The following is a 26,056-nucleotide window of genomic DNA, read 5'->3' as shown; positions in this document are numbered from 1 at the left end:
AACACACTCAGTGTTAAATGGATGAAGATGCAGTCTGAATACTAAAGTTATTCTTTGCTTTCACTGTGTCCAAAAAGTTTTTTTTTTTTTTTTTTTTTTTTTATAGAAAAACAATCTGTCACTGTGACAGCCTGAAACAGACGAGATTATCATCTGAGAATCAGAGCTACGAGACAACTACTCATTAAAACAGAGAACATGTTAAACTGGTGTTGGTTAAATGATACTAAATTTAAAAAAAAAATGTTTACATGGTTTTATTGTCCACAATTAGTTGTTTGATAAAACAAGTCATTTCGATCACGTGTCCCTGAAACTGCTGTCCCCGCTGTCTTTATGGGGTAACTGCCCCTATAATAAACCCACTGATGTTTTCAGTGACATCACTACGAGCATTTTGTCTTTCTCCAATGGATGCTGAAGCTGTGGCTTCAGTATTTACACTTAAGTTTCATAATTTTAATCATATGTGTGTGTAGTTGGGTGTCAACTCTATCATAGTGAAATATGGATAGAAAAACCAGAACTGAACCAGAACAGAATCAGAACTTTGAAATGTATTTGTAAAACAGTACGCAGTCAGCTTGCTAACTGTAGCATGTTGCTCGGTGAAGGTCCACCATGTGCTCATTAAATGCCAACATTAGCCAAAAATGCCAGCGAGCCTTCAATGACAGGGTGGACATGAGCATAGTTTAGGCCTCATGCTGAAAACGTTCAACATATTACAACAGCTACCACACATTTTATAACAGCACATGCTATACATAGTAAGAATGGACAATATGGACAATTTTTTGGGCGATATTGGCATCAGAAAGATTAGTTTACCAATTAAAGTGTGTAAGGGAACATTTTGAATTGTCTTTTTCAAAGAATGAGATCAAAAGGAGCTGAGATAGCAAGGAGCTATCTGGAACGTCGTGATGCTGACCCAGACAGAAGAAGAAAGTACCTTGAGAGAGAAAGGGAACAAATGGAAGAAGGGTGTCAATGAGCTCAGTGGCAGAGAGATGCAAACAGTCGCTCCACAAACAGAAACGGGGCCGGTGCTTCGCTACAGTCCGAGGCACCACCCAACTCTCCTGCAGCTGCTGAAACTTCTGAAAATCAGCGTGAGCCAGGCACCTCCAACTTAGATCATTCAAGTTCAGCTGGTGAGACTTATTAGAAAGTTTTGATTTATTTGAAGGACAATTATCAACCGTTATCAACCCATAAAATGACACATTTATAACTAATTTGTTAAAATCTTACTAAAAATCTTTACAAATATTTTGTGCTTCATCAAGGGGAAAGCATTCGAAGGAGTTCGAAGAGAAAACTGAAAAACCAGATCGAAATATTGGAGGCACAGCTTGCAAAAGAGAAAACTAAAACTGAAAAATATAAGAAGAGGTACCATCGGCCCAAGAAAGAAAGTGCATCCAAATCACCACAACAAAAAGTGAATTCACCAATCAAGAGAGCTCTTCTGTTCCATACATCCCTGATTGAAGATATTAGAAGAAAATATGAACAAGCAAAAACAGAGAGAAGCAAAAGTTGTCCGTGGAAACATTCTGAAGGAGTACAAGCTCCAAAAGCATGCTCAGACTGTTTTTGGCTGCTCCTGTGGATCTGACACACCATCATTTTTACATAACGTCCTTTCAATGACAGTTCACAACGTGTCCACCCTGTTATTTTCATGTTCAGTGAAAATAAACTAATTATTTTCACAAGTTAGCAAAATCTTGTGTGTGATTCCTTTATAAACAAATGAGGGCCAAATAGTATAGTTTGAAAGTCTGACCAGATATCTTTGTTAGATTTTATTTAGAAAGGAAAGTTCAACTCTCGCAGATTTTATAGAGAAACCAAAAAATAGTTTGCCATAATTTCATTATCATCCAAATACTTTTCCCATTAACTAAAATAGATTGTTGAGAATGTAACTAAATAGCTTTCTGAAAATGTACATTTTATAATCACTATGTAATTAAAATGTAATTACTCCATGACAGGATGGACATATTTTGCTGTTTGCATGTAAATTATCTGCTTGCAGTTAATTTGTAAAAAGTGTGGGAGTTTGACCAGTTTGCATTTCTAACAGCATAACATGTACTTGTACAATGAATATGAAGTTCAATGGAAAATCTCAGCTTTTTTGGGGGGAATGGAGAAGTGTCAAAAGCACCTTATGGTGATAGCGACTGTCCACTGATGGCCAACGATGCTCGTTTCAAGAGCTGCTGCAGAAAAATCCGATCAGCTTCTGAAGCCAAGTAAAGAAATGTCATCAGCTCCAACAGCACAACCACAGAAAGATCAAGTCGGTAAAGTAAACGCTGTGAAAGTCATTTGTAAGTGTTTGACCTCAAATGCTCTGGAGCCCATTTGGGCGGAAAAAGTGACAGTGATAGAAAAAAGTAAAAAAATCTAATAAAATAAAAAAAAGTTCCTGCAGAAGTGAGAAGACCTGACAAGGCGTCTTTTCTTAAATGACAGTGTGTTCACACAGGAGCAACTTACCATCTGAAGTCTCTGTTTCACATCACAGAACCACAGGCCTTAATTATTCAGTGAATTAGTGACCTCAGTGTCCCAGACTGAGGTCACTGAGGTCTGAACCCATTTTCTGCTGCTCCTGCAGGTCAGGAGCTCCCACTTTTGGAGGGCAGCGACTTCATTTTTCACCTCAGGTAGCGACACAGCCTCCATCATTCAGGAAGCTGAAGCACAGAAGACGCTCAAGGGTGCATTCAGAGAGCAGCTTAAGAACAGAGCTGAAGTGGAGAAGCATTGAGGCCATAACCGAGCTACGGGTTAAGTTATGGGTTATGTGCCACGAGGGGGCCGTCGCCGAGCACTCGACAAAAAGAGGCTCCCACACAGCTTCACGCCATTCAAAGAGCGTTTTGCAAACAACAGTTGTGGGTTGTCCACTCAACTCTTAAATACTTCTACATTTGCTGCCCTTTTTATTTATAAAGGCAAGATGTTTTTCCACGAGCCAGGAGTTGCTTGTAAAAGAAAGTGTGGAGCTTTTGGGGAAAAAAAACAATGGCCCCAAACTTTGGAGACAATATTCTAAGGAGGATTTTCCATCCCTAATTTCACCGTGGGATTGGGATAAATTCTGATTAGCATGATTTGGGAATGAGGGGTTCAGGGTGACTCAAAGGAATAAAAACGTAAAGGTACCACACAGGACATGATTTAGTGTGTGAGGCTTTATAAAGAACTTCCCTCAAACAGGAATATCTATGAATGAGAATAACTAAGTTGTAAATTTGACTTTTAAAAGTGTGGATTCAGACTCAGCAGAGTTACCAGACTGACATGTTTGTCTATAAAAGGTCAGGTTCTGTGTCATTGCCTTTCTGGAGCACTGCATAATTCCTGCATTACAAAAACAAAGGTTTAAAAATAAATAAATAAATCTAACATTTGGAAATGCATGAAAGGAACAACCCCCCCCCCCCAAAAAAAAAAAAAAAGAAAACTGCTTCAACACAGCCACATACTATAAATCTGAACACAACAATCACCCCTCTATGCACACAACAGCCAGCCACAGACTAAAGTCATTTCTTTCATAGTCGTGTCTTCAAACTGGACAACTGAAAGCATTTACAGCTGATTTTGTCATCTGAAAATATTACCAATACAACCATTCAACCGTAAACCTTTTGTGCTGGTATAAACCAATCAACATCTGAAGAGCGTCTCCAAAAATGATTTTTTAAAATTTATTTATTTTTCTTTTGAGAGTCAACAATAAGGGTTTATGTTAGAAGAGAACAATCAGAGTGTGTCCTGAAATAACCAGGCGGCCGCTGTGGCCATGAAGGGACCAATCTTGAGATTAATCTTTCATTTGTGCCACCTCAACGTGGATGAAATTCTGTAACTGGAGCTTCCTGTGAGACACGAAGGATTATGGAAACGTGGCACTTGGGACTTGAGCCAAAGTGGCCAACTGAGAGCTGATTTATCGTGTCCGCAAATTCTGATCAGACGGTCCTGAATCAAATATCGATCAAACCACCCAGGAACTAAAGATATCAATCAGATGTTTTTAGACGGTCTTTGAAGGGGGGAGATAAGACAAATTACTTCTCACACTGCGGGTGTATTTCCTCTTTGCATGAGCTCAAAGGAGCAGCAAATAAAACTATCACACCATCTTTAGTCTACAGTTTCACAAGACACCAACACTACTGGGAGATGGTAAAAAAAAAAAAAAAAGAAAAAAGAAAAAGAAAGTGAGAATAAAGTCAATTTTAAACAAGCTGTTTAAAAAAAAAAAAAAAAAAAAAAAAATACAGCTGCAGGACGGCATGTCAGCGCTACCACGAGCTGAAGTCTCCTAATGTGGTCTTGCCTTTGGACTTCTTGGCCACTGCCGCCGCTCCGCTGGTGGACGGTCCGCTTTCATCTTCAGCGGCCGAGCGTTTCCTGAAAGAGGAGAAGCAGCGTATCAACGCACAGAGGACCGCCATAATCAGCCGTTTCTTTGCGGACGTGTGTGCCTTGCTTCTTGTAGATTGTGGGGTTCTCCGATCTCTTTTTGTTTGAATTCAGTCCCACAGCTCTGTTCTCTTTGTAAATGATGTAGTTCTTGTCTTTGTAAACAGTATCTCAGATTCTCAGGCTTATTTTCTTTCCCTTTTTGGAGGCTTCAAAAATCATACAGAAGAACGTGCAGCACTTTGGAGACCTTCACTCACCTGATGAACTTGAATGACTTTTACTAGAAGTCTAATGATGACGTAAGTGTGTTTAAGCTGATGCCTTGGTTCTGAATAATCAAGGTAATTTCAGTGTAACTATAAATGTTTCAGCATAACATGTTGTGCAAAGTGAACTCTGTATTTCACTCTACTCAACAGGACCTGGAAGAAATCCATAAAAGTTACAAGTTTGCTATGATAAAGTACGGGGAAAAATAATAAAAATGTATTCCAATAAAATCATAAACCACCATAAAATCCTCTAATGGCTGGATTTAATAGCGCAGACTGAGAAAAATCGGATGTTGTGATCTCTTTATTATGTTTTACGTTCGACTGGCAGACCATGCCGCATGTGTGCTATCAGACATAAACCTAAAACTAAAAAGAAATATGTTGCAATATCACAAAACACAATATAATGTACACAAACTCAGCAGAAATATGCATTGGATAATAAACCTGAATTATCCCCATGAGGGAAAAAGGTAATCTTCTCCATAATTGGACTTTTCCTCATGATGTCTCTGCTCATTTTGAGTTGCTGTGTAATAATGTTTTATCATCCATTCCACACTGCATTGTTTCCGAAAGAAGACGTTTTATACATTTTGCGTGAAGGCCAGAATACTTCTTTAATCCAAACTTCTGTCAACGAAGCGCAATAATTATTCAGACCTCAGGTTTGTGCATATGCAGCTTTTATATACAGCACAGTGATGCCCATGGATGAGTCACTGCTGCTTTAAAAGCACAGAGGGGTGGGGGAGATGTTTGGTGAATAGCAGATTAGAGAGTGTGTGTGTGCGTGTGTGCGTGTGTGCGTGTGTGTGCGTGTGTGTGCGTGTGTGTGCGTGTGTGTGCGTGTGTGTGCGTGTGTGTGTGCTCTTACACTGTGGCTGGATTGATGTATTTCCCCACACCTTCTCTGAAGGTCTTGGGTGCCTGCTCCTCTTTAGCTTTCTTCAGGGTGAGGCTGGCCTGCTGCCTCTCCTCCTCCTGCTTCTGCAGCTCCCTCTCTCGTTCGGCTGCGATCTGAAAAATCCAGAGAAGCTCACGTCAGACTGGAGGAGAGGGGCCGCGTGCTCCCACTGCTGCTGCTGCTGCGTTGATACATTCACTGCACGCCCCGCGCCTCTAATGCAAGAGGGAGCCTTCAAAGGACAACGAACCAAATCTTTACTCTGATGGGAGTTATAAGATTTAAATCATTTGTCGACCAGCAGATAATTTGTTTGTAACCATTTCGACAAAGCCAAAACACACTCAACAACCTAATTCTAACATTTGATTTGATTTCCTGCTTTGTTTTTTCTTTTTCTGTGGTCAAGTGAATGGGACGGACGTACAGCATGAAAACGTAGACCCCGCCCACCGCCATAATGCCAGCAAAGAAATAATAATTATAAATAAATTCATAGTTGTTCATGAATGGAAACAGAAGGAGAGACCAAACCTCAGCATCCGCCTCTTCATACGGGTCCACAAACACAGTCGTGCTCATGATCTTGATCTCCGACTGGAAAACAGAGAAAACCAGAAACACATAGCGTCTTTAAGCCGTTTACCATTAAATGATCATGATTTTTGAATATAAAATATATGAAACAAGTCTGTAGAACCAAAATATCAGGTTTCTGGTCCCAGCAGGAAGCAGCTCTGGTGTTTCTAACATACTTCTCCCTGGTTCCCCGTCGTTTCCTGTCTTTGCACCTGATCCACTTAAAGGTCAAAATACTGTCACGGCTCTGCGGCTGAACCTCTTTCTCCTTATCACCTTTTCATGTTTGTGATCCCACAACTTACACTTAGTCCGCTGTCACTCTCAGTAATTGGCTGAGCAGCATATATATATATATATATAAAAAAAAAAATAAAAATCTGTGTTTCTGAGGATGACCTTTGTGTTTTTACTTTACTAAGTCAAATGATCTCAGGTTTAAGCCGAAGCCTACCTTTGGTTTGTCTGTTTTGGGATCACTCTCCACATTCTCCATGGCCGTGAGCGCCTCAAATCCACCAACAACCCTGCGTAAAAGACAAACAAACAAAAGTGAAAGACCCATTTGCTGTCTACAGATCTAGATCCACATTCAGCATCAAATGTGACTCAGCGAGGCCTAGTCCATTTTTTTTTTTCCCTTAAACAGCCGACGCTTTCAGAACTTTTTCTGATTAATACAAATGGCCACTTTAAGTCTTTCCAAACAACCTCGCTGATTAAAAATCCAACAAGCAACCTTCATCATCATAAGGTCATATGAGATGTTTCATCAGGCCAATTAGAATAAATCTGCGTCTCACACTTGAACCTAGAATGTTTTACTTTTCACATAATTTGTCGGCTGATGGATTTTGCAAACCTCATTTTGTTCCTGAACATGAGTTTTATAGTGTTTGTTATAAGAGCAGCGGCTTTGTGGTGTAAACACTTGCGACAACTGAAAATACAGCCTTTCTGTTGCTGAGGGCCAAGAGCAGATCTGTTAGCAAACCCCCCCCCCCCCACACCCGGTGCAGAGCACTTAAAGAAGTTACTCTCTCTCTCTGCTCTTTAAACTCTTTGTCCGACCCCTCCTGTGGGGGCCCCATGTTACCATGTGTTGAGTGAGAAGCCACACACTCTTAAACACAACAGTGAATAGCAAGCGAGGTGGCCGGGGGGGGGGGGGGGGGGGGGTGCTTCTTCCACGTGTTCAGACGACCCTCCGCAACTACACTGTCCGACTTTAAAATATTATGTGAGTCCATTCCATCCAATACAATTCCCTTTAAAACACACGATGATGAAGGATACAAGATTCCTGCAGTCCTCTCTCTCGAGGGGAGAAAAAAAAAAAAAAAAAAAAATGCTTTGCTTATGTACCATTGGAAAAGTCAAAGATTCACATAGGATTGTTATTTATTTATTTTTATTAAAAGGAGATCTAAGTCACATGTGCTAACAAGCCAAAGAATGGTTGGTTTGGCAGTACACCGTGTTTGTCTTCAGTTTTGGGTCCGGATGGGGAAACTACTATAAATGACCACCATAAATATTAAAACTATGGTTTAGATTATTAAATGTTGGAAAATACAATTACACATAAAAGTACTAATACAGAACCAATTTGAGTTAGTACATATGCTATTTATTTTGTGGTTTCTGCTAAAGTTCAACGTTCTGTTATCAAAACTAATTACTGTACTTGATGTGCTCAATAATGGAGAGAATCTATAAGCTCAAAAGGCAGCTTCACTTCCAAAACCACCTGTCCCGAGCATTTAAAATGATAGAGCCACAGTCAAACCAGTCAAAAACCACACAAAAGAAGATCCATCTCACATTTTACATGTAAGAAAAACTTCCTTTCACACCATGTCACGATTCCACTCCCATTAAATGAGCGCAGGCTGCAGTCTGGAGAGGATGAAGACCTGGATTCTGGGTTCAAGCAGAAGCTTTCTAACTGTGCTGACCATGTGAAGAATCAGTCAATTGAAAGCAAATATTTTTAGACTGTAGGCAGGATTTTTTTCCTCTGAAAACACAGCCATTTGAGATTGTGCATGAAATAGAAAAAAGGAGAGAGGAGAGAGAGAGAGGCACATCAGTTCAGATTCAGCATGTACTAAATTTTTCACCGCTCTCTGCCTGGAGTCGGACTGGAAGTCACAATACTGTTTGCTCTGTCTGGAGCCAACAATGAACCAAATGTGTAAAGAATAATATGAGAGGGTGAGGAAAAAGAGCGAGCGAGGTCGAGAGAGAGAGAGAGAGAGAGAGAGAGAGAGAGAGAGAGAGAGAGAGAGAGAGAGAGGAGAGAGAGAGAGAGAGAGAGAGAGGAGAGAGAGAGAGAGAGAGAGAGAGAGAGGAGAGAGAGAGAGAGAGAGAGAGAGGAGAGAGAGAGAGAAAGGAAGGCTAAAAGGTAAAGCGTCTGTCAGGACTGTCACCTTTCAAATCCGCCTGCCTCAGCTGCTAAATTGCACAAAAGCACAGCCACAAAACATGAATGGAAAAAAGTAAATTGTTTACCTTCCAAATACCGTGTGCTTCCTGTCGAGGTAGGTGCACGATCGGAAGGTGATAAAACTGAGAGAGAAAAAAACCGAACAAACGTGAGTACAAATCATTTTCACTCAGCAATTGAATGTGTGAAAAGTATAACAAGTGCAGGAAACAAGAGATTCACAGAAAAGTCTCATCTTATCAATAGATGAGAGACAAAGGTCTGCTTACATGATGACATTAGCTTTGCTAAGTACTTTTAAAATGTTTTGTTTTGTTCACCTGTTTTTTTGTTGAGGCCTCAACAAAGAAACTGAACAAGAAGAGCCAGAAACTTAAAAAGATAATTCTCTGTTGGCTGACTCTCTAGGGCTGAACGCTGGTTCAAAGTTTGGAAAACATTTCTTACAACTGGGACTTGTTGGTGTTTGGACCAGAGTTGGCCATGCTGAGAATCCCCCGGCCCGTGTGGGACAGGTTGGGTCGAAACTCATCCTTGAAAGGTTTTCCCCAGAACGACTCCCCTCCTGGGATGGGAGGAAGTGGGTGAGGAAGGGAACAAGGAAAGAAGGGAGGACACAAAGGGTTGAAAGTGGGAAAAGACCATGGAGAGAGAGAGAGCGAGCAAGAAATGGCATCAAACCTTAAAAACAAGACGTTTTATTTTAAAAGTACCACAGTTTCCTGAAAACATCCTCAGAAAACAAAGGTTTCTCAATCTATTCCCTATTTTCGCCGCACAGCGTTTATTTTCTGTTGGGCTTTTGGCACGGTTTGGCTCCGGAGGGAGGATATTCTTCATAGTTGCAGACATGGATGGGTAAAGCTCAAATATTACTATATTATAATGTATCAATATACAGCCTTAATCTATAAACAAAATTTATGCCACTGGACTATGTGGAAATCATCATTACATCCTTTCAGGCAGCAGTTTGCTTTTTATCGGTCCCTAAATTTTATTTTTGTAAACAAAAACTTTTTTTTTTGGAGGGGGGTGGAAATAGACATCAACTTCGAATTTCCTGCTCCGCAAAGCACAACGTTGGGATATCGTAATCCTTGAACATGGACCCATGTTTAGAGCTTTCAGCTGTAAATCATTACTTAGACTGACTTCATCATTAAGAAGCATCATGATGAGTGCACAGGAACATGCACTGCAGGAGATTATTGGCTCTCAACGGGGGGAGAGGATCTGTCGCTCTGAGGTGTTTCTCGCTGTCCTGCGTTCAGCCAGCTGGTCTACATGCATGTAACCTCTGTGTCTGTTGGCAATGCACAGATCTGCTCTGATGTCATTTGCAACCATAATAATCCACCCTCCAAATCACCAGAGCGAGTTACGCTCCATCATTTAGCCGATTGCAGTTTTCTCCCTGAGACGTCATACGTGACGATACAACATATTAGACTGAAGCAGTCTAAAATAAAAAATAAAAAAAAAATGAATAAGAAATTATATTTCAAAGCAGTTTAATTCTTAAAAAAATGTTTTGGTAAAATAAAAATGGAAACAGGTACCTCTACACACAAAAGGCTGACATTTCATTTCAATCTAAAATTTTGAATGTCAAAGCAACTTTCCAAACCATTTAACAGCTCACACTTTTGGCTGCTGCCCAAAATATGACTGTAACGTTGTAATGAGTCCAAGTACAAAGTCAAAGTCATTCCTGACAAAACCTTGTCCTTAAAAATATTCACATTTCAGGGAATACCATGGATATTTTCCCTTAACATCCAAAATGTTTATTTATGTGTGTGTGTGTGTGTGTGTGTGTGTGAGAGAGAGAGAGAGTGAGTGGAAGTGAATGCTGCTGACCAATCAGCTCTTCGGAAGCTTTGTGCAGACGTCAACTTCCAAAGTGACATTTTTGCATAATTTATCAACATGCTGACATTTTACATCAGTACGACTACATCATAAATGAAGGGAGAGGAGGAGGAGGAGGAGGCGGCTGAGGGGAGAAATTTATTCTCGCCAAGCAGTTATGCAATAAATCAAAATGCATCCTGTTTGATTTACAGCAATAGCACAAACTCAAAGTTAAACCTACTGAACAGGAAATGAAAATTTACTCTGCTGCCTGGCGGTGCAGAGCTGTGAGGAATCTCCACTTATCAACGCGATGGTTGAACTTATGCGGTCATTTGAAAAAGTATGAGCGAGTGTTTTTCGTTTCATATCTGGAATATTTGACTTGGATTAAATTTACGAGTCAATGTTAAAATAATTTCTTTCTCTGAAGCATCTGCTTCTGAAGGATCTTAGATAAATGAGTCTCTTCTGATCTGAAATTGTCAACGCTACAGTGAGCAGTCCGCAGGATGTACAGGCACCAATTTATATACAGACGATGAATAACTGGGGACCACTCGAGATGAGTCGGTAACTTTTGCAGGATTTTCTTCACACTTTAGTCACTTGAACATATTTTTGCCACCAGCGGGCCAAAATTCCTCCCTATCCTCATGTTCTCCTCACTGATCCTGCTTGTTTTCATCATCTGGAGCATTAACTATGACTGAAATACAAAAATCAAACAGAGCTTAAGTTCGTCTGAGCTGCTTTTGTTTGTACAAGTTTTAGAGCAGAGAAGCCAATAATCATATGTTTGGCTGAAACACACCATTCATTACTTGATTAATAAAAGTAATAGAGGCAAAGTTTTTGCATCAGCGCTTTTGCTCAATCCGTAAAACAGCGAAGCAGTCACAGTTGGAGATGAAACGGTTACTGGTATCATGTTTCAACGACTGTTAATATTACCCTTTTAAATTTTAATTATCATTATGGCTGTGGCTAATCTCTGTAGTCACTCATGTTACATACTGCAGCATTAATCCCCCCGATGCATGTGTAGCCGACAGCTTGGCTTTGTTTTGTGTCAGGCACATTGTGAAGGGAGGCGGTGATAAAGCGCCTCTGGAGGTTTCTCAGCTGGTAATACCTTTAAAACACCAAAGTTAACGGGTGTAAAGAGGTTGTTAAACACAACTAAAAAGGCAATTTAGTCCTTTAATGCCCCGCAGATCAGTTTACATTTCTGTTTAGAGCCACATCATCACATGATGACGGTGCAGGAGACTGATGAAGTGAACCATGTTTGGTTTTGACAGATCATTTTTTACCTTTAGGCAATAAACACGCAGATTTGTCTTTAAAGGAAACCAAATAGTGGTTAATTTTAAGGAAATTGTGTTATTTTTAAAATTCTTTATTGTTTTCATCTGTCTTATTTTAAAAAAACCTAATTTAATTAATGCCTGCAGGCTTAATCGTATGTTAACATCCTTAATTTGATACACATTCCACGCCAAAACCGACAGGAGTTGGTTTTGTAATAATTTCATTTGTATGCACAAGCTTCAGTCCAGGTGATGAGGGGAATTTTAGCCACAGGCCAGGAATTCTGCACCTTCATAAATCTGTCATGGTGGATGCATTTTGCATAGTGTTCAGATGTCCACAGACACAAAGAACACTCTGTGCTGCAAACTCTCACACATGGCATGAAAGCAGGAAATTAAATGTAAGAGGCCTTGCAGTCAATTACCCTTAGCTGCCTTTTAAACTGGGAAAAAAAAAAAACAAAAACAAACGCACAAAAAACCCAACAGGAAAATTACACCAAATGCTGGTTGATTGGTTGTTCGCTACACCCCCACTCAGACTTTTGGCCGTTTATATAAGTGCCCTCTGTATTCCGATGGGCCTTTACAGAGTATATTTAGTAACACTCTTGACTTGTGTCTCGAGTTGCAAGCAGTATTTATACAAAGCCTCGAAAAAGCAACTATTAATAATTTAACAGTGAGGCCTTATGTAATCCAAAATGTGGTTTCAGTCCTCATCCTACCTGTACCAGTGCCAGTGGGATCGCCTCCTTGAATCTGGAAAGGAAAAAAAACAAACCAACTGTGACAAACCACATAGTCAGGTTTGGTTAACACTGGCTGTCTGTCCTGCACTCTGAAAACCAAACATAGGTTGAGCCTGTGACAGGACAGGACTTGTTCCTTTTAGTTATTACAAGCAAATGTTTGAGTTTCAGTGGTCACACGGTAATTTAGGTTGTAACGTAAGAAGTGTTTCCTTGTGTCACGCAGCCAAGCAGGAGTCGTGTTCCCTCTAATCATTACTAGCCAGCGTCAACGCTTTGCAGGATACTGGCCTCTATTGTTCACTGTTAATGCTCAACTTTCCTATTATTGTTGCAATGGATGATTACTTCTCAGGTTTTGCCCAGTAGTGCTTTTTTTTTTTTTTTCCATGTACACCATTAGCACAGGCCTGGAAAACCCCCTTCAGCTAACAGTGGAAAAGTCAGTATCTGATTATTTTTTTAAGTATTTCCCATTTTACCTTGGAGACTAAACACTGAGCAAACATTGTGCTGACTAGACTAGGAAGGTCTTGTTTATTTCAACACAAACAGCCAAGAGATTTATTAAGTTCAATAAAAACACTATAACGCTATAATTTTAAACTGGGTCTGAGATTATCATCTGAGATTGGCATTAAAATTAAATTAAACCAGCAGCCGTTACGATGTATTCAGAAAAGGTTTTGTTCTATGTGACAGGGAAGAAATTTGGTTGACCCATAAGTTCCTTCTAAACTGCTTTAAGGGAAGTAAGAATCATATTAATGTTTCTATTAATAAACTAGTTTGAAAGTATTTGTTGCTATTAAAATATTCTCTTCAATTGTTGTCTCCTTTAGAACAGCAAGGCTGTAATTATAGAGAAACAATTCACAGCTCGCGACAGTGCATGAAAACCAGAGGACAGGCTGGGAAAAAAAAAAAAAAAAAAAAGCTGAGGGTCCTCTTGAGACCAGATGTCCACTCAGAGCCTCTTTAATTACGGGGACGGAAGCTGTGAAATACACAGACGAGCTGCTGATCAGAGACCCTCAGTGTCAGCTGAGAAGCTTCAGGCTGAGTTAGAACAAAGAGATGGAGCTGGATCTCAATTTTAGATACTTGAATCAGTACACTGAATTGTTGGACAGTGTGAGTATTACACAGTTGAGATTCCTCTGAAATGTGTAATACTTTTGCAAAATGAATACACAAAATGTGACTTTAATTGTAACCCATCAAAGTTGCAAAAACCTGTGATATGTTTTTGTTTTCCACTGTCTGACCCTGTTGTGTCCTCCTGTGCTGCACCTACATAGATTTTCAACTTAATGTCACACTGTGGACAGTTCATATGAAGTATGGGAGCCAAATTAAACAAGATGGAAAACAATGTTAAAAATAGATTTATTTAAAGTACATGTCGCTGTCTTGACAACAGACATGTGCTGTTAGTATTTTTGTAATCTGTTTCTTTAGAAAGCGGAATATTTTAAGCCTTCTGCAAAATTGCAACAATTACATCTTGTTTTGTTTTAACAATGAAGAGCCTGGAAACTGTCACTTATGCCTTTATTTTTAAATGTTCTTACAGTTAGGAATTCTCCATATTCCTGTTTAAAGGCAACATAAGCTGTCCCTACATTCAGCTGCAAATGCTGCAAACTTCTTTTGATCCAAGAGAAGAGAGCATGCAGCTGTAAAATTATCCTTCTGCATTGGGTACCTGCTTTGCACAAAAGCAGGCAGAAGAGCAAAGAAAGCATTTTAACTGGTCAAATTCCTCACCATGAAATTGCGGATGGACCTGTGGAAGATTGTACCATCATAGTATCCTTTTTTACAAAGACGGACGAAATTCTCTCCAGCCTTGGGAACCTATAGGACAGAGAAGGCACAGATCGATTGGTTATAAAAAGACCACCCACGATAAAAACAGTGAGATGCTTCTTTACTGTTCACAGTAGTTAGCATAATTGTTTGGTGATACTGTTCAGTTCCTCAGCTGGGCTCAAAGCCGCCAAGTACACAAAGTGATTACTCCGATGGTGAAATCTTAAGAAGTGGAATGGAAACAGTAACCTAAATATACAAATACAGAAACACACTGTAATCAGAAGTGTTGTGAGTTTAAAATCGACTGACTGTCTGATGAGAAGAGACCTTTGGATGAAGCCGGTGACACACCCACACTCAAACATAACATTTAGATAACTTGGAACGTCAATTGCCAGCACTTATCTACTGCTGCTTTACATTTAAAGCAGTTTCCGGCCATCATCATTGAATAAACATGAGTTAAATAAAAATAAAAAAGTATCTTTTGGCTCATTCTGTTTTTATTCAGACAGAGACAGGAAATAAAAGCAGGAAGAGCCGCTGCGGTAAGATCCCTGATCAGTTCATGCAAAACGGCCAATTTTTTAATCTCAACAAATGAGCGTAATGATTCTCTGTGTTAATCCAAATTGTTATTTGTTCAGTACTTTCTCAACTAAGCAAAAGCAATCTGAAACTCACGTCTGGCACATTATCTGACCGCCTGAGAAAACTCAATACCATCGCTTTTCATTTGACAAATAAAAATTTCAATCAGATTTCGGCTGCTATAAGAAGTTCTCAGTGAGGCCAAGGTACCCTGATAAATTTAACACAATCCCTTTTCATCGTTGCCTTGTTCAAATGTACCACAGATGTAAAAATTGCAGGGTAATCAAGGCCACTTGATGGTTAGAAGTCTTAATATCATTCATAAGTGATCACATCTACAAGGAATGCTCACTCGTATACTTTATAGTGAACTACAAAAAGTGAAAACTGCTGCGTTTAAAAAATTTAACCTCTACAGATGATTGAAGGCATCAGTAAAGACCAACAACCACGAGCCAGAGCTGGTTTGTGCTTCTCTCATTTCAGAGGAAAAACTAACAGACTCTCTCACCCCCACACAGAGAAAAGGTGACCTTGCCATTTGACCCATCTTATTTGCTTGCAGTTGCTTAATTTGAAAGCAGCAACACAAGACGCTGAACAGATATTGAGCTGCAGATACAGGTTGGGTGTGTCTGCAGCTCACTCCCACACTTGTGACTCGGTCTGATGCCTTGAAGAGCGGTTGTTGTGCACGTATGTCAGCGATGAAGTAGAGTTTAGCTGCTGCCTGAGGCAGGCTGACGTATCTCTACAGCTAGAAGACAGGCCCAACACTCCACTCCAAAGTTTTTTCTAATAAATGAATACATACCTGACATCTGGGTTTTCGCTGCGTCATGAAAACTTTCAGGCATCTTGTATTCTCCTTAAAAGCACCAACTCTCAACAAACTCATTTTGACTGGCATTGTGAATTGAGCTCTCCAAAGCTGGAAACGTGGCTTTAATTATGCCAACAGTTTGGTCTGCTGTTATTAACATCAATAGTCTTGAGGAACAAGGTGTGTTGAGGTGTGTGTATGCGTCTGTACTCGTGTGAGTTGGAAACTTTTCTCCCCCGGGCAATAATGGTCAGCAGTTTGAAAGAATCACCAGATGCTTTTGTAAAAAGCCCATTTTTCTTCATTGGCCTCTCCTTGTGTGGCAGATTCTTCTAAACTATACCGCTTTGTTTCCTCCTTACATCTCAACTTTGCTGTTGGGGTTCAGAGCTCAGCCTCTTTTTCCTGCTTTCACAAATCAAACATTTTCAAATCACTCTGGTACGGGCTTACAGTTTTAAACCACTGAACCCTCTCCCTCAAAAAGATAACAATTTTAACAATTTTAGACCTAAAATTGATACCTGGCACTGAAAAGTACAGCTTTCTAACTAATTATAATGAATAACTACTGTATGCATGAATAAAACGGAAAATAATCTAAGACATACAAGCTATGTCTTGTTCTCTTTTACCCCTTTCTACTTTCATCTTAATCCTTTTGAATTTTAACCAGGCTTCACGTCAGAGATCTCTATCTGTCACACTCAGGCTTCCTCTGCTGCCACCCTGTAATGGTGGTTAATTTAGCGCATCTGCATGCATGTTTGCACGTCTTGTTTCTGTGCGAGTTTAAGTCTTACAGACTCCTCTGTTTCCTTCCCAGGAGGAGGAGGAGAAGGAGAAAGGACAGTCTACAACTCAAAAATTATTTCATCCATTGATTGAGACATTTTTGATTGCAAAAATGTAAACTTTTTTGCAAAATAAAGTATTTATTGGGTTGTAAGTATTGAAATTTTTTTAATTCTCATTTTCCCAACTAACATTGGAGCATCTGTATAATTAAACTATTTTATATTATTTATGTGAAGGTAATCAATAAAGCTCTGTTGGGCTGCACATTTTTTATTCGTATCTACTGGTAGCTTGTTTAATCCTATTCTCAAACTCAAACCAAAGTCAAAGAGATAGTCGGTGCATTTGAAATATTCAGCTGCATCTAAATATAAATCTTAGTCATGCAAATCCATTTTTAAAGTTTAACACAGTCATCCAATTTGATCCCACTGAGGTGAAGCCTATTTAGTCCATCCACTGTAATAAAGGCAGACCTTTTGTCCACATTATGTGTGAATAAGGTACAGACTGTGTCATATGATCTTGAAACATCTGCCCCCTCACAATTCATTCAAGCTGAGCACAACGAGGGCAGAGGCGGCTGAGACATCCAAAGCTGGGCGAGCAAATGGGCACTTCTCAGGGAGGAGGGCTATGGTTGTGTGTGACAGAGTGCATGTGACAGTGAAGCGGCAGTCATTAATTCATAAACAGCAGGCCACGAATAGAGCTGCAGTCCTATGTGAAAATCACTGGGGAGGAAGGTGGGGAGGAGGAGGAGGTGGATGTGGGGCACAGAGGGCAGGTTGTCTAACTGCTGCCACTTTCCCCCTCATTATTCTGATTCGACGGCTCACAGGCCAATGAAAACCAAGCACACAAAGTGCGTGGTTACCAGGGCAGAAATATGTTCCTGGAACTCACGCACACGCCTTCTCTCTGGAGCTCAACATCTAACCTTAAAAAGGAGGTGCACGAGAAACACATTTTTTGCCAAGATATAAAAGTTGGCAACCTGGGGGACAAACTCTGCAGAAGGCTGATTTCAGTGTCTTTGATGATTGTCCCTAAAAGTGATCTAACCACCTGCTGGAGCCAAATCTGTATCACAACATTACTCAAGAAGCTTCTGCTAGCAAATGAAAAGGCTGAGCTAAAAAAAAAAAAAAAAAAAAAAACCTCCCAAACATATATTTTATAAAATCCCATCATTACAGTGCCTGCCCTTGTTACTTGCAAAGTAATGACAAGAAGTTGAGTATAAACAGTAAATTCTAACATACTATACTTCACACGTTTTCAGGTCAATAAGATGATAAATGTAGTTTTTTCCCCTCGGCTTTTCTCTGGAGCTGTAGTGAGAACAGGAGAGCGGGATTTTTTCATTGGTCACTGAGACTATCATCTGATTGCGAGCTTATCTTGGGAAAAAGCATTTGGTCATATTCAAACTAAAACGTTTCAGCAGCGGCGCACACAGCATGGGTTCAAAGGCCTCTGCATATCATTTGCCCTTTGTTTCCTGTCTTTACTGGTACTTCTCTTAAAAATTTAGCCAAAATTGCTAAAATGCTGTGATGAGAGAGAAAAAAAAAAAAGCTGATCTCTAATACTACTATTCCTGGAAGGTTCCCAACAATTGTGCAGCATTTGATTGATCTGATTGGTAGTTTTATTAACAATCAGGCTGCTCTCTTCATCTCTGGAACTGCTGTGGCTTTTATATTTATATAACAGAATTCAACTCAGACTTGAGATGCCTGACTCCATAAGACTGCCGCCACACAAACCTATTTAATGACCCTTTCTGTGGGTTAATGAGTTTATGCTGAATGTGTGTGTGGCTTACCTTATCACAGTGTAACTCAAGATTCAAGTCTCCCTTGTTTGTGTGTAGACGGACGTAACCTTTTTTCTTCACGTACTGGTAACGCACAGTGTCGTCCGAAATGGCATCTGCAACCAAAAAAAAAAAAAAAAACCCACAAATATACTTATTTTAATGTGTCTTTATATGGAGCAACCATGGAGATCATGACTGGGGGAAAAAATAAATCAGAGGGGTTGTTATTTTGAAAAACAGATTTTATGAGAGTCTCAGCTTGATGCTGCTGCTGGTGTAATGCCTGACCTTTAAAAACCCTCAGAATCTCTTCAGCTCAGGTTGTTATTTAGATTTATGTGAGTGTTCTTCTCCTGTGAACAGTCTTTAATTCCAATTAGCTTTTTGAAAATTACGGCTTAACCTTTATAGAAGAGAAATACTTTTAGTATCACATATAGAAATAAATGACTAAATCCAACCAAAACCTAAATCTAGGCATAGCTTAATTACTTCAATATAAATCCATCACACAGCAATGAAAAAAATAAGCATGCGATTCTTTTTCAAAAGCCTGAAGAAGGTCTTTAAATCTAAACACTGCCATCCTCTTCTGAAGTGTACTGAACCTACTATACACTTGCATAAGAGCAGATCTCTCCCATGGAGCAGTACAGAGAGTGACAGGAGAAGAAAACACAGTCGAACTGAGCAGCTCCCACTTGCAGCTGCATGAAACTGTCTGAGCATGAAGTTGTGCTTGTACAAATGGATAAATAAAGACTAAAAGAAACAGAAGAAAGGAGGAGGTCAACATTTCTTTCTGCTGGGGCTTTTTTTTTTTTTGTATAAAAATGTTAACTTGCCTGCTTCGTGTATTGTTGCCGGCGTCATGGCCGTGGACGTGAAGGAGGCAGAGACTCGGCCTGTGGAGTAGTGAGCCTGGTGGGAAAACACAAAAACAAAAACAGCATTATGTGCATTATCAATGGTACCAGCTTAAAATCCAATTCTCAAAACCTCTGGATAGAACAAATCAATGCCTGTTAATTGCATCAGTGATATTTCACAAAAAAAAAAAAAAAAAAAAAAAAAAGGAAATGCAAAATCCAAAAGTTCCCTTCTGCTTCTCCCCTATTGTCCAGAGCTTTGAAGCTTATCTAATTATCCTCATTTGTGAACGATTTATTGTCATGTGGCCTGTGTAATAAACAAACAATACAGTTTTCATATTCTTCATGCCTCAAGAAATAAGCTAGTAAGCTTGACAAATATCTATTTCGAGGGCTACTGCTAAGCTTTCATGCTCAATCATTTAATGCTCCTTCAAGTGTTATACAGGCTCTGCATGAGCACTGAGTTGACCAATCGATCAGTCAGTCTAAGAAGGAACATCACTTTATAAAACTCAGTTCCTTCAAATGTCAAGGTGAAGCCAAAAAAAAATAAATAAAAGGCCAAATATTTATTTCAGTTTCTTAAATGTGAAAATGTGCTGCTTTTTGTCTGTTTGTGTGTTTTGGACAACAATTAGAAAAACATGTGAATCTTAAGTTTAGTTATCTCTTAATGTTTTATAAACTAATGAAGAGGTGAATAGACAATTCAAATAAGCATCATTTGCAGGCCATATTTGTCCTTGCTGTGGAAATTTTCCACAGGAAGTCAGCAGCAGCTTAAATAGGCACTTAAACAGGGCAGACAAGGCTCCTGGAGCTCCAGTCGTCTTCACTCCACAAGTCTTTCCAGCCAAATGCTTGTCTGGTCCCCTCATTTGCACTAGGTGGTACATCAAGTGAAAACTAACTTAATGAAAGCCTCTCCAGCTTCTGTATGATTAAGAACATCCCCTGCCCCTGTCCAGCTTAGAGAGATTTCTGCCAACGCATAATTAAGGGGCTGAGGAAATGGTTTTGGATTGTTTGAGCTAAAATCATGGAATACATTTGCTAAATAGCAACGTGCATCTAAAATACCACAAAGAGGTGAAGCTGGAAGGCTTTGAATCAAAAGAACAACAACTGATTGAAGATGAAAGCAAAGAAATGAAAATGGGCATCTAAAACTCATGTCTATTCTACAGTCCCTGGTTTAGCATTCTTCTGCTCTAGTTCTTGTGAAGACGCATGGAAGCACAGACTTTACCCTGTCTGACCCGTCTGACCTATATTCCTTGTTCCTTCAGATGCTGTCAGAGCATCACCTCAACTGTGAACTCGAGACAGAGAGCAACATAGGAAGAGCTCTGGGATAGAAACGGGATGTGGTGCAGCATCAAAGGGGAGCTGAGAAGAGAAGGGGTGATGCTGTCAGTCAAAGTGAGCCAGTCTCCGTCTCGTTGCCCGAGTCATCACGAACACCGTTGACCTGCAGGAAGCAGTCAATCCTGCTCTACATGAACCATCTCCATTAGCTCTCTGGAAATAACTCACAACAAGTACTCTGATGTCAGTCTATGCGGATGCCACCAACAGCGAGGGCCAGCTTCAATTTGAGACGGAGAGCTTTTAAGAGAATTGCTTTAACCTCAACACCTCCATGACCGAGGGGCTGGTCATCCCAACCTTTATGTCTGCACTGGTGAGCCAAAGCCGGGCTACAGAGACAGATGGAGGCACCCAGATACCTCACCTTCAACCCCCATCAGCGAAATCATCATGTCTAAAAGTCAGAAAAACATATTCCTTCAGATGAACCGCCAAGTAGATCTGTTGGCTTTCTGCAAGTGAATCCATCATCACTTAAAACGAATAAACTTGGTTTGGTGCTTTGACTAAAATCCACCTTCTCAGCAAAACAAAAAACAACAATAAAAAACAGCATCTACAACAGACTAAATTAAAAAGACACACAACACAACTAATACACTCATCTATCATCAGGCTGAAGATACAACACCCTCAGATTCAAGGCCAGGTGGATTGTGTCAATCTTTGTGGCTACATCTACTCGTTAATTTTGAGGCTTGATCCTCAGTAATTACTTTTTATCTGTAGATTGATGTATCGATTTTACATTTGTCCAACATTATTATCTGAAACCGTCAAAAATTGGACACTGTTGTCCATTTCGTCTTTGATTTTTGTCTCAGCTAGTAGGATCAATATGGAACATGTGAAGAGCCTATTTGTCTGACTACGTGTTGTTCATGTACTGACAGTTTAACAGATTAAGTTAACTAATAAACAGGTGAAGTCATATTGAATCGAATCACACACAAGCACCCAAAGGGTTCCTTAAAATAAATAATATAAGCCTCCTAGTTATCTAATGAGACCTTTGTACCAATCTATGGGTCACTCAGGCTGTTCTCTATTAATATTTATATTACTGCCCATGTCTTTCATTAATATTAGATAAAAAAAAATATGGCCCACCTTCCTCATAGCACTGTAAGTGCTCTGTTTTGTTTCTGGGTGCTGTTTTTTGACTTATGGCCAACAACAGTGTGATGTAATAATAAATGTTTGGCTCCCCCCTGTGTACACAGTAAGAGTTACACTCATTCAGTAGCAGAATTGATTAAATAGATCAGTTAACAATTTTTTTTCTTTTTACTTAAAAATGTTTAAATTCATTATGTTGATATTTTTTCAAAAGGTAATTGTCTCTGACTCACCAGCCAAGAATGCCACATGCTGTTTGTGATGTCTGAGAACTCCCGAAAAAGCCAGGAAGTAGACTTTCATTTTTAAAACTCAAACCAGCTCAGAGAGGTCCAACGTATGCTTGTAGATGAATCAAAAACGACTAAGTTTGCATGTCAACTGATCTGCCTCTATGACAAATGAGAAAACAAAAGAATAGCAAAATAGCTCAAAGTTTTAGGGAGAGCCAGTGCACCTGAATTTTGTTGGTGAATTTTATTTCTAATAACATAAAAACAAAACAAAACATTTTAGAAAAAAATAACTTCTGTAGTTGTCCCATTTCATGAACTCTTTCATTATCTGACCCGGCCATCTTAGTGAAAAGGAATTGCCAGTAATCTATCAATAAATAATAAGAGTACATGAAAAAGACTTAAAGATGTTAGTCATAGGCCATCCAGCTCTGATTTCCTACGCGTGAATCATCTCTTAAAATGAATCTGCGCACCAAGCTTCATCAGCTATATCGCACCTCCAGTCCATCATCCTCTATCCAAACCTTGTAGTTTTTAATAAATAGCATCAAGAAATTTTTCCTTACAGCATTAAGCTTATCGGTCTTCTTGGCCTCTGGCTCCTTCATGGTGGAAGCCAGGAGCTGATCCCCCTTGTAATCTTTGTACAGCTCGGCTAAGGTCTCCCTGGTCTCCAGATTGGTGCTCTTCAGGTGGTAGGCTGGGTGCAGCTTGGCCTTCTCCTCATCTGAAACACACCAGAAAAAACAAACGCACAGAGAAATATGACTCTTTGGACAAAGCAGATTCAAATACAATGAAGCAATTTCAAGCCTGATTCCTAATTAGTACTGAACAAAAAAAAATTCTATATTCGTTCAATAACTCACCTGGATCCAACACCTTCAAGTTGTTTTTCACATGGAAGAAGTTGGAAACGTTGAATTTATCCAAATTTGTTGGATCCTATGAAGACAAAAGAGAATAAATACACTGTTAGAATATGGACTGGCTTTTTCTGAATGACATTCTCGAAACATGACAAGAATAAATGAACAACCCACCTGAAGTGTTATAAGTTCCTTTCTGGTAAAGGGTTCGTCAGTCAGCAGATCTTTAAAACTCTTGGTCTTAATATTGAGTTGCTCAACAGCCTGAGTGGAAACAAATATTTAGGGAAAAATAAATAAATAAATCCATCCCACTATAGTTGATAACTACAATGAAAGAAAAACTGAAGATCATGTCAAGGTTCATTTTATGTATTCATTCATAGTTACAGCTTTGCACCACATTTTTTCTTGTCTTTACAAATGTATCTGCAAAACCGTACAGTGTTTAGTCAACTCAGATTTGTTGTACGCAACTACCTCAGTGTGATGTAATGCAGCATCTTGTGTTGTTGTGTGGGCTGAGAATCTGCACTCTATCAGAGTGAAACCACAATCAATAACATCTCTGTGAGTGTTTGTGTGTGTAATTTTAGATGTTGGTCTCTGTTACAAAAACTGTGTGTATGGGGATGAATGCACAGAGTGTGGGTGTGAGATCACTGACCTCATAAGAATACACATTGCCAGTAACCTTGTTGGCAACGATGTGAGAATTATTTGTGAAGACGCTGTACAGAACAGGGCAGTGATACTTTCCTGGAACAGAATAGGAAGGATGAATCAGAAGCAAATAAAGTAGCAGAGTCACTCTCAAGCTACAGAAAACTAAATTCCACCAAAAGTCAAGAAATCCTTGATGCAAGGTGATCCCTGCTCAATTATATCACCTCTGAATATCTTCCACTTGTTTTAATTTGCTCTAACCCCCTCCCCCGTGAAATTATTGAATGATTGTGCCCTTTAAAAAAAAAAAAAGAAGGTGAAATTACACATGAATATTTACCATCGTTGTTCTTGGCAAAGTTGAGCTTTATGAGAGCTTTTGCTTCCAGTTTCTGTAGGAGGGTATAAAAACTGAGGTTAATTTACCAAACAGAACAAAGCATCAAAGACATCTCACACAGGTTGTGTACTAATTAAATTTTTTTTGAATGGCGCCATCCACATTCAGTGTGTGCTTAATTAGGGGCACCTAACTAACACTGGGTAATTCCTTCAGAGCTCAAACTCTTGATATCACTGATTCCACATGATGCAACATGCAAGAGGTTGATTCCCAATCCAGATCCATCAAACTGGGTTATATTTTTCCTGTCTGTCCATCCTCCATTGACTTCTCTGATCAAAAAGGTGTTTCAAGAGCTGCCACTCATTAGATGTTTGTTTTTATCAACAGAAAATGTTGTGTGTAAAAAAAAAAATCCCAGGAGATCAGAAATATTCAAACTGATGCTTCTGACTCCAAGAACTGTGTCGTGGATTAAATTGCACAAATCAACCAACAAAAGTCTGCAAAAAAACATGTCAATATGATGGTAAAAATGACATTAGATGAATGGACCAGTGCCAACACGATTAGAGCCCTTTTCCTCTTACCTCTCCGGAAATTGGATTGGTCCCAAACTTCTTAATCCATGGGACAATGCTCCTAAAAGAGAAGGTAGACAGCAAGTGATCTTTAGGACCAAACCGGGAAGCAGAAAGCTACCAGATGCTGTATTACGCATCATATTTTGTTCAAAACAACTTAAAGATCCTCTGTTAGTTTTGGACCTTAACAGTTAAGTTAAAGTTAATTTAATTCTCAATTTGTTTAGTGTGACTCGTGATAACAGAAAAGCAGCACTTCAGCTGATCCATAAAAATGTCTTAATTTTTGATCTACTTACAGAAGGTCAAAGACGACTCCCTCCTCAGTGCAGACTGGATACTCAAACGGCTGAAGGGACAAACTAAATTGTTTGGGGGAGTGGGGGCAAAACAAAAACAGTTGAATGCCTAAAACACACGATGATTTTTAATTTTACTGTCAATTCGATTTTTCTACATACAAGCAAGGTCAGAATTTGTAACCTTCCACTTACCTGCAGTGGTCAAATGGAAGCCGTCGGAAGTTGGCCTGCGGGATTTCTGAAAAGTAAAAACATAAAGCAAAACTTAAGGGGAAAAATTTACAGGACTTCATGGATTCAGGTTGAGTTTTTCGGGAAAGTGCAACTACAAAGTCTAACTTCTTCAACGGGAGAATAGTCCCGTAGAAAGTGCAGATAAACAAACAGTAAACAAACCGACCTGCTCGTTTCCCTCCATAGAAGTTTGTATACTCTGTACATGTGATGTACCTGTGAGGATGATAAAGAAACACACAAATAAGGAGAAGCCAACGGTGTGAAGCAGCGTTTGATAGAAGTAAAGAAAAAGTAGCGTTCGCTTGGTAGCTAGTTCAGAGCATTAGCATGCTATGCTAACAACAACAAGCACGTTTTAGCGACGCTGTGTGTCATTTGGTGTATTCTTTAAAACGTACATTTTGTCTTTTTGATGCTGACGCTTCCCCATTTTTAGTTTTTGTGTTGGTCCGCGAGATAAAGTCCAGTAAAAGAGATATTTCAGCGATTAAAAAAAGTACATATGTAGTCCAACTTGGTCGCTTCTGATTCTTCTTCTTTTCCGGCTTCTATTCTTCTTCGACGCCTCAATTAAGGCAGCGTATTAACTGCGCCCTCTACCGGAAGATCCCTTAAAAAAATTGCCTCCACAGGAAAAATTTCTTTCGATTGTCAACAATTTTAACAATTTATTCATACTTTGATTTATTTTTCATCAAAAATTCACTGCAAAAACCCTTTTGAATTTGAGTGTTTTCTAAGTTCAGACTTAAAACCACTGAAATCATCAGATCCATTGATAATAACTGTAACCTTTTGGATATTATTATTCTGCCTTTATTATTATTGTTGCTATTATTACTACTACTACTACTACTACTACTAATAATAATAATAATAATAATAATGAATTTATTAAAGCATTATAAAAGCAAAAAAAAACAAAAAACAAAGACCAACTGGATGGAAATCATAGTAAAAATAAACCAATATTTATAGACACAGTAGTTTTATGGTA

General features: G+C 39.3%; 1 protein-coding gene across 1 annotated transcript; it reads right to left on the bottom strand.

The window, feature by feature from the left end:
* Nucleotides 1-4,296: 4,296 nt before the first annotated feature.
* On the bottom strand, nucleotides 4,297-25,596 carry ppil2 (peptidylprolyl isomerase (cyclophilin)-like 2). The gene is made up of 20 exons (XM_029511344.1): nucleotides 25,458-25,596; nucleotides 25,223-25,272; nucleotides 25,015-25,060; nucleotides 24,820-24,882; nucleotides 24,527-24,578; nucleotides 23,934-23,985; nucleotides 23,595-23,686; nucleotides 23,102-23,191; nucleotides 22,928-23,003; nucleotides 22,625-22,785; nucleotides 19,300-19,375; nucleotides 18,461-18,567; nucleotides 14,367-14,456; nucleotides 12,573-12,606; nucleotides 9,119-9,236; nucleotides 8,737-8,793; nucleotides 6,677-6,749; nucleotides 6,178-6,240; nucleotides 5,614-5,756; nucleotides 4,297-4,446 (listed from the first exon to the last, which is right to left on the bottom strand). Exons 1-20 carry the CDS (start codon nucleotides 25,487-25,489, stop codon nucleotides 4,338-4,340), a joined length of 1,584 nt encoding a protein of 527 aa, XP_029367204.1. The 5' UTR covers nucleotides 25,490-25,596; the 3' UTR covers nucleotides 4,297-4,337.
* Nucleotides 25,597-26,056: the final 460 nt, after the last annotated feature.

Source organism: Echeneis naucrates, chromosome 9 (assembly GCF_900963305.1).
Source record: "Echeneis naucrates chromosome 9, fEcheNa1.1, whole genome shotgun sequence".
Taxonomy (NCBI): domain Eukaryota; kingdom Metazoa; phylum Chordata; class Actinopteri; order Carangiformes; family Echeneidae; genus Echeneis; species Echeneis naucrates.
The sequence above is the reverse complement of the archived record's forward strand: the minus strand, read 5'-3'. Positions and strand labels throughout refer to the sequence as shown.

Bases quoted from the DNA above. Each gene is read 5' to 3' on its own strand.
- ppil2 (XM_029511344.1), bottom strand. From the start codon at position 25,489: ATGGGGAAGCGTCAGCATCAAAAAGACAAAAT. The intron at 23,687-23,933 runs GTAAATATTCAT...ATTCTGTTCCAG, and splicing joins CTTTGCCAAGAACAACGATG to GAAAGTATCACTGCCCTGTT. The intron at 23,004-23,101 runs GTGGGTTGTTCA...TTGTCTTCATAG, and splicing joins AGGAACTTATAACACTTCAG to GATCCAACAAATTTGGATAA.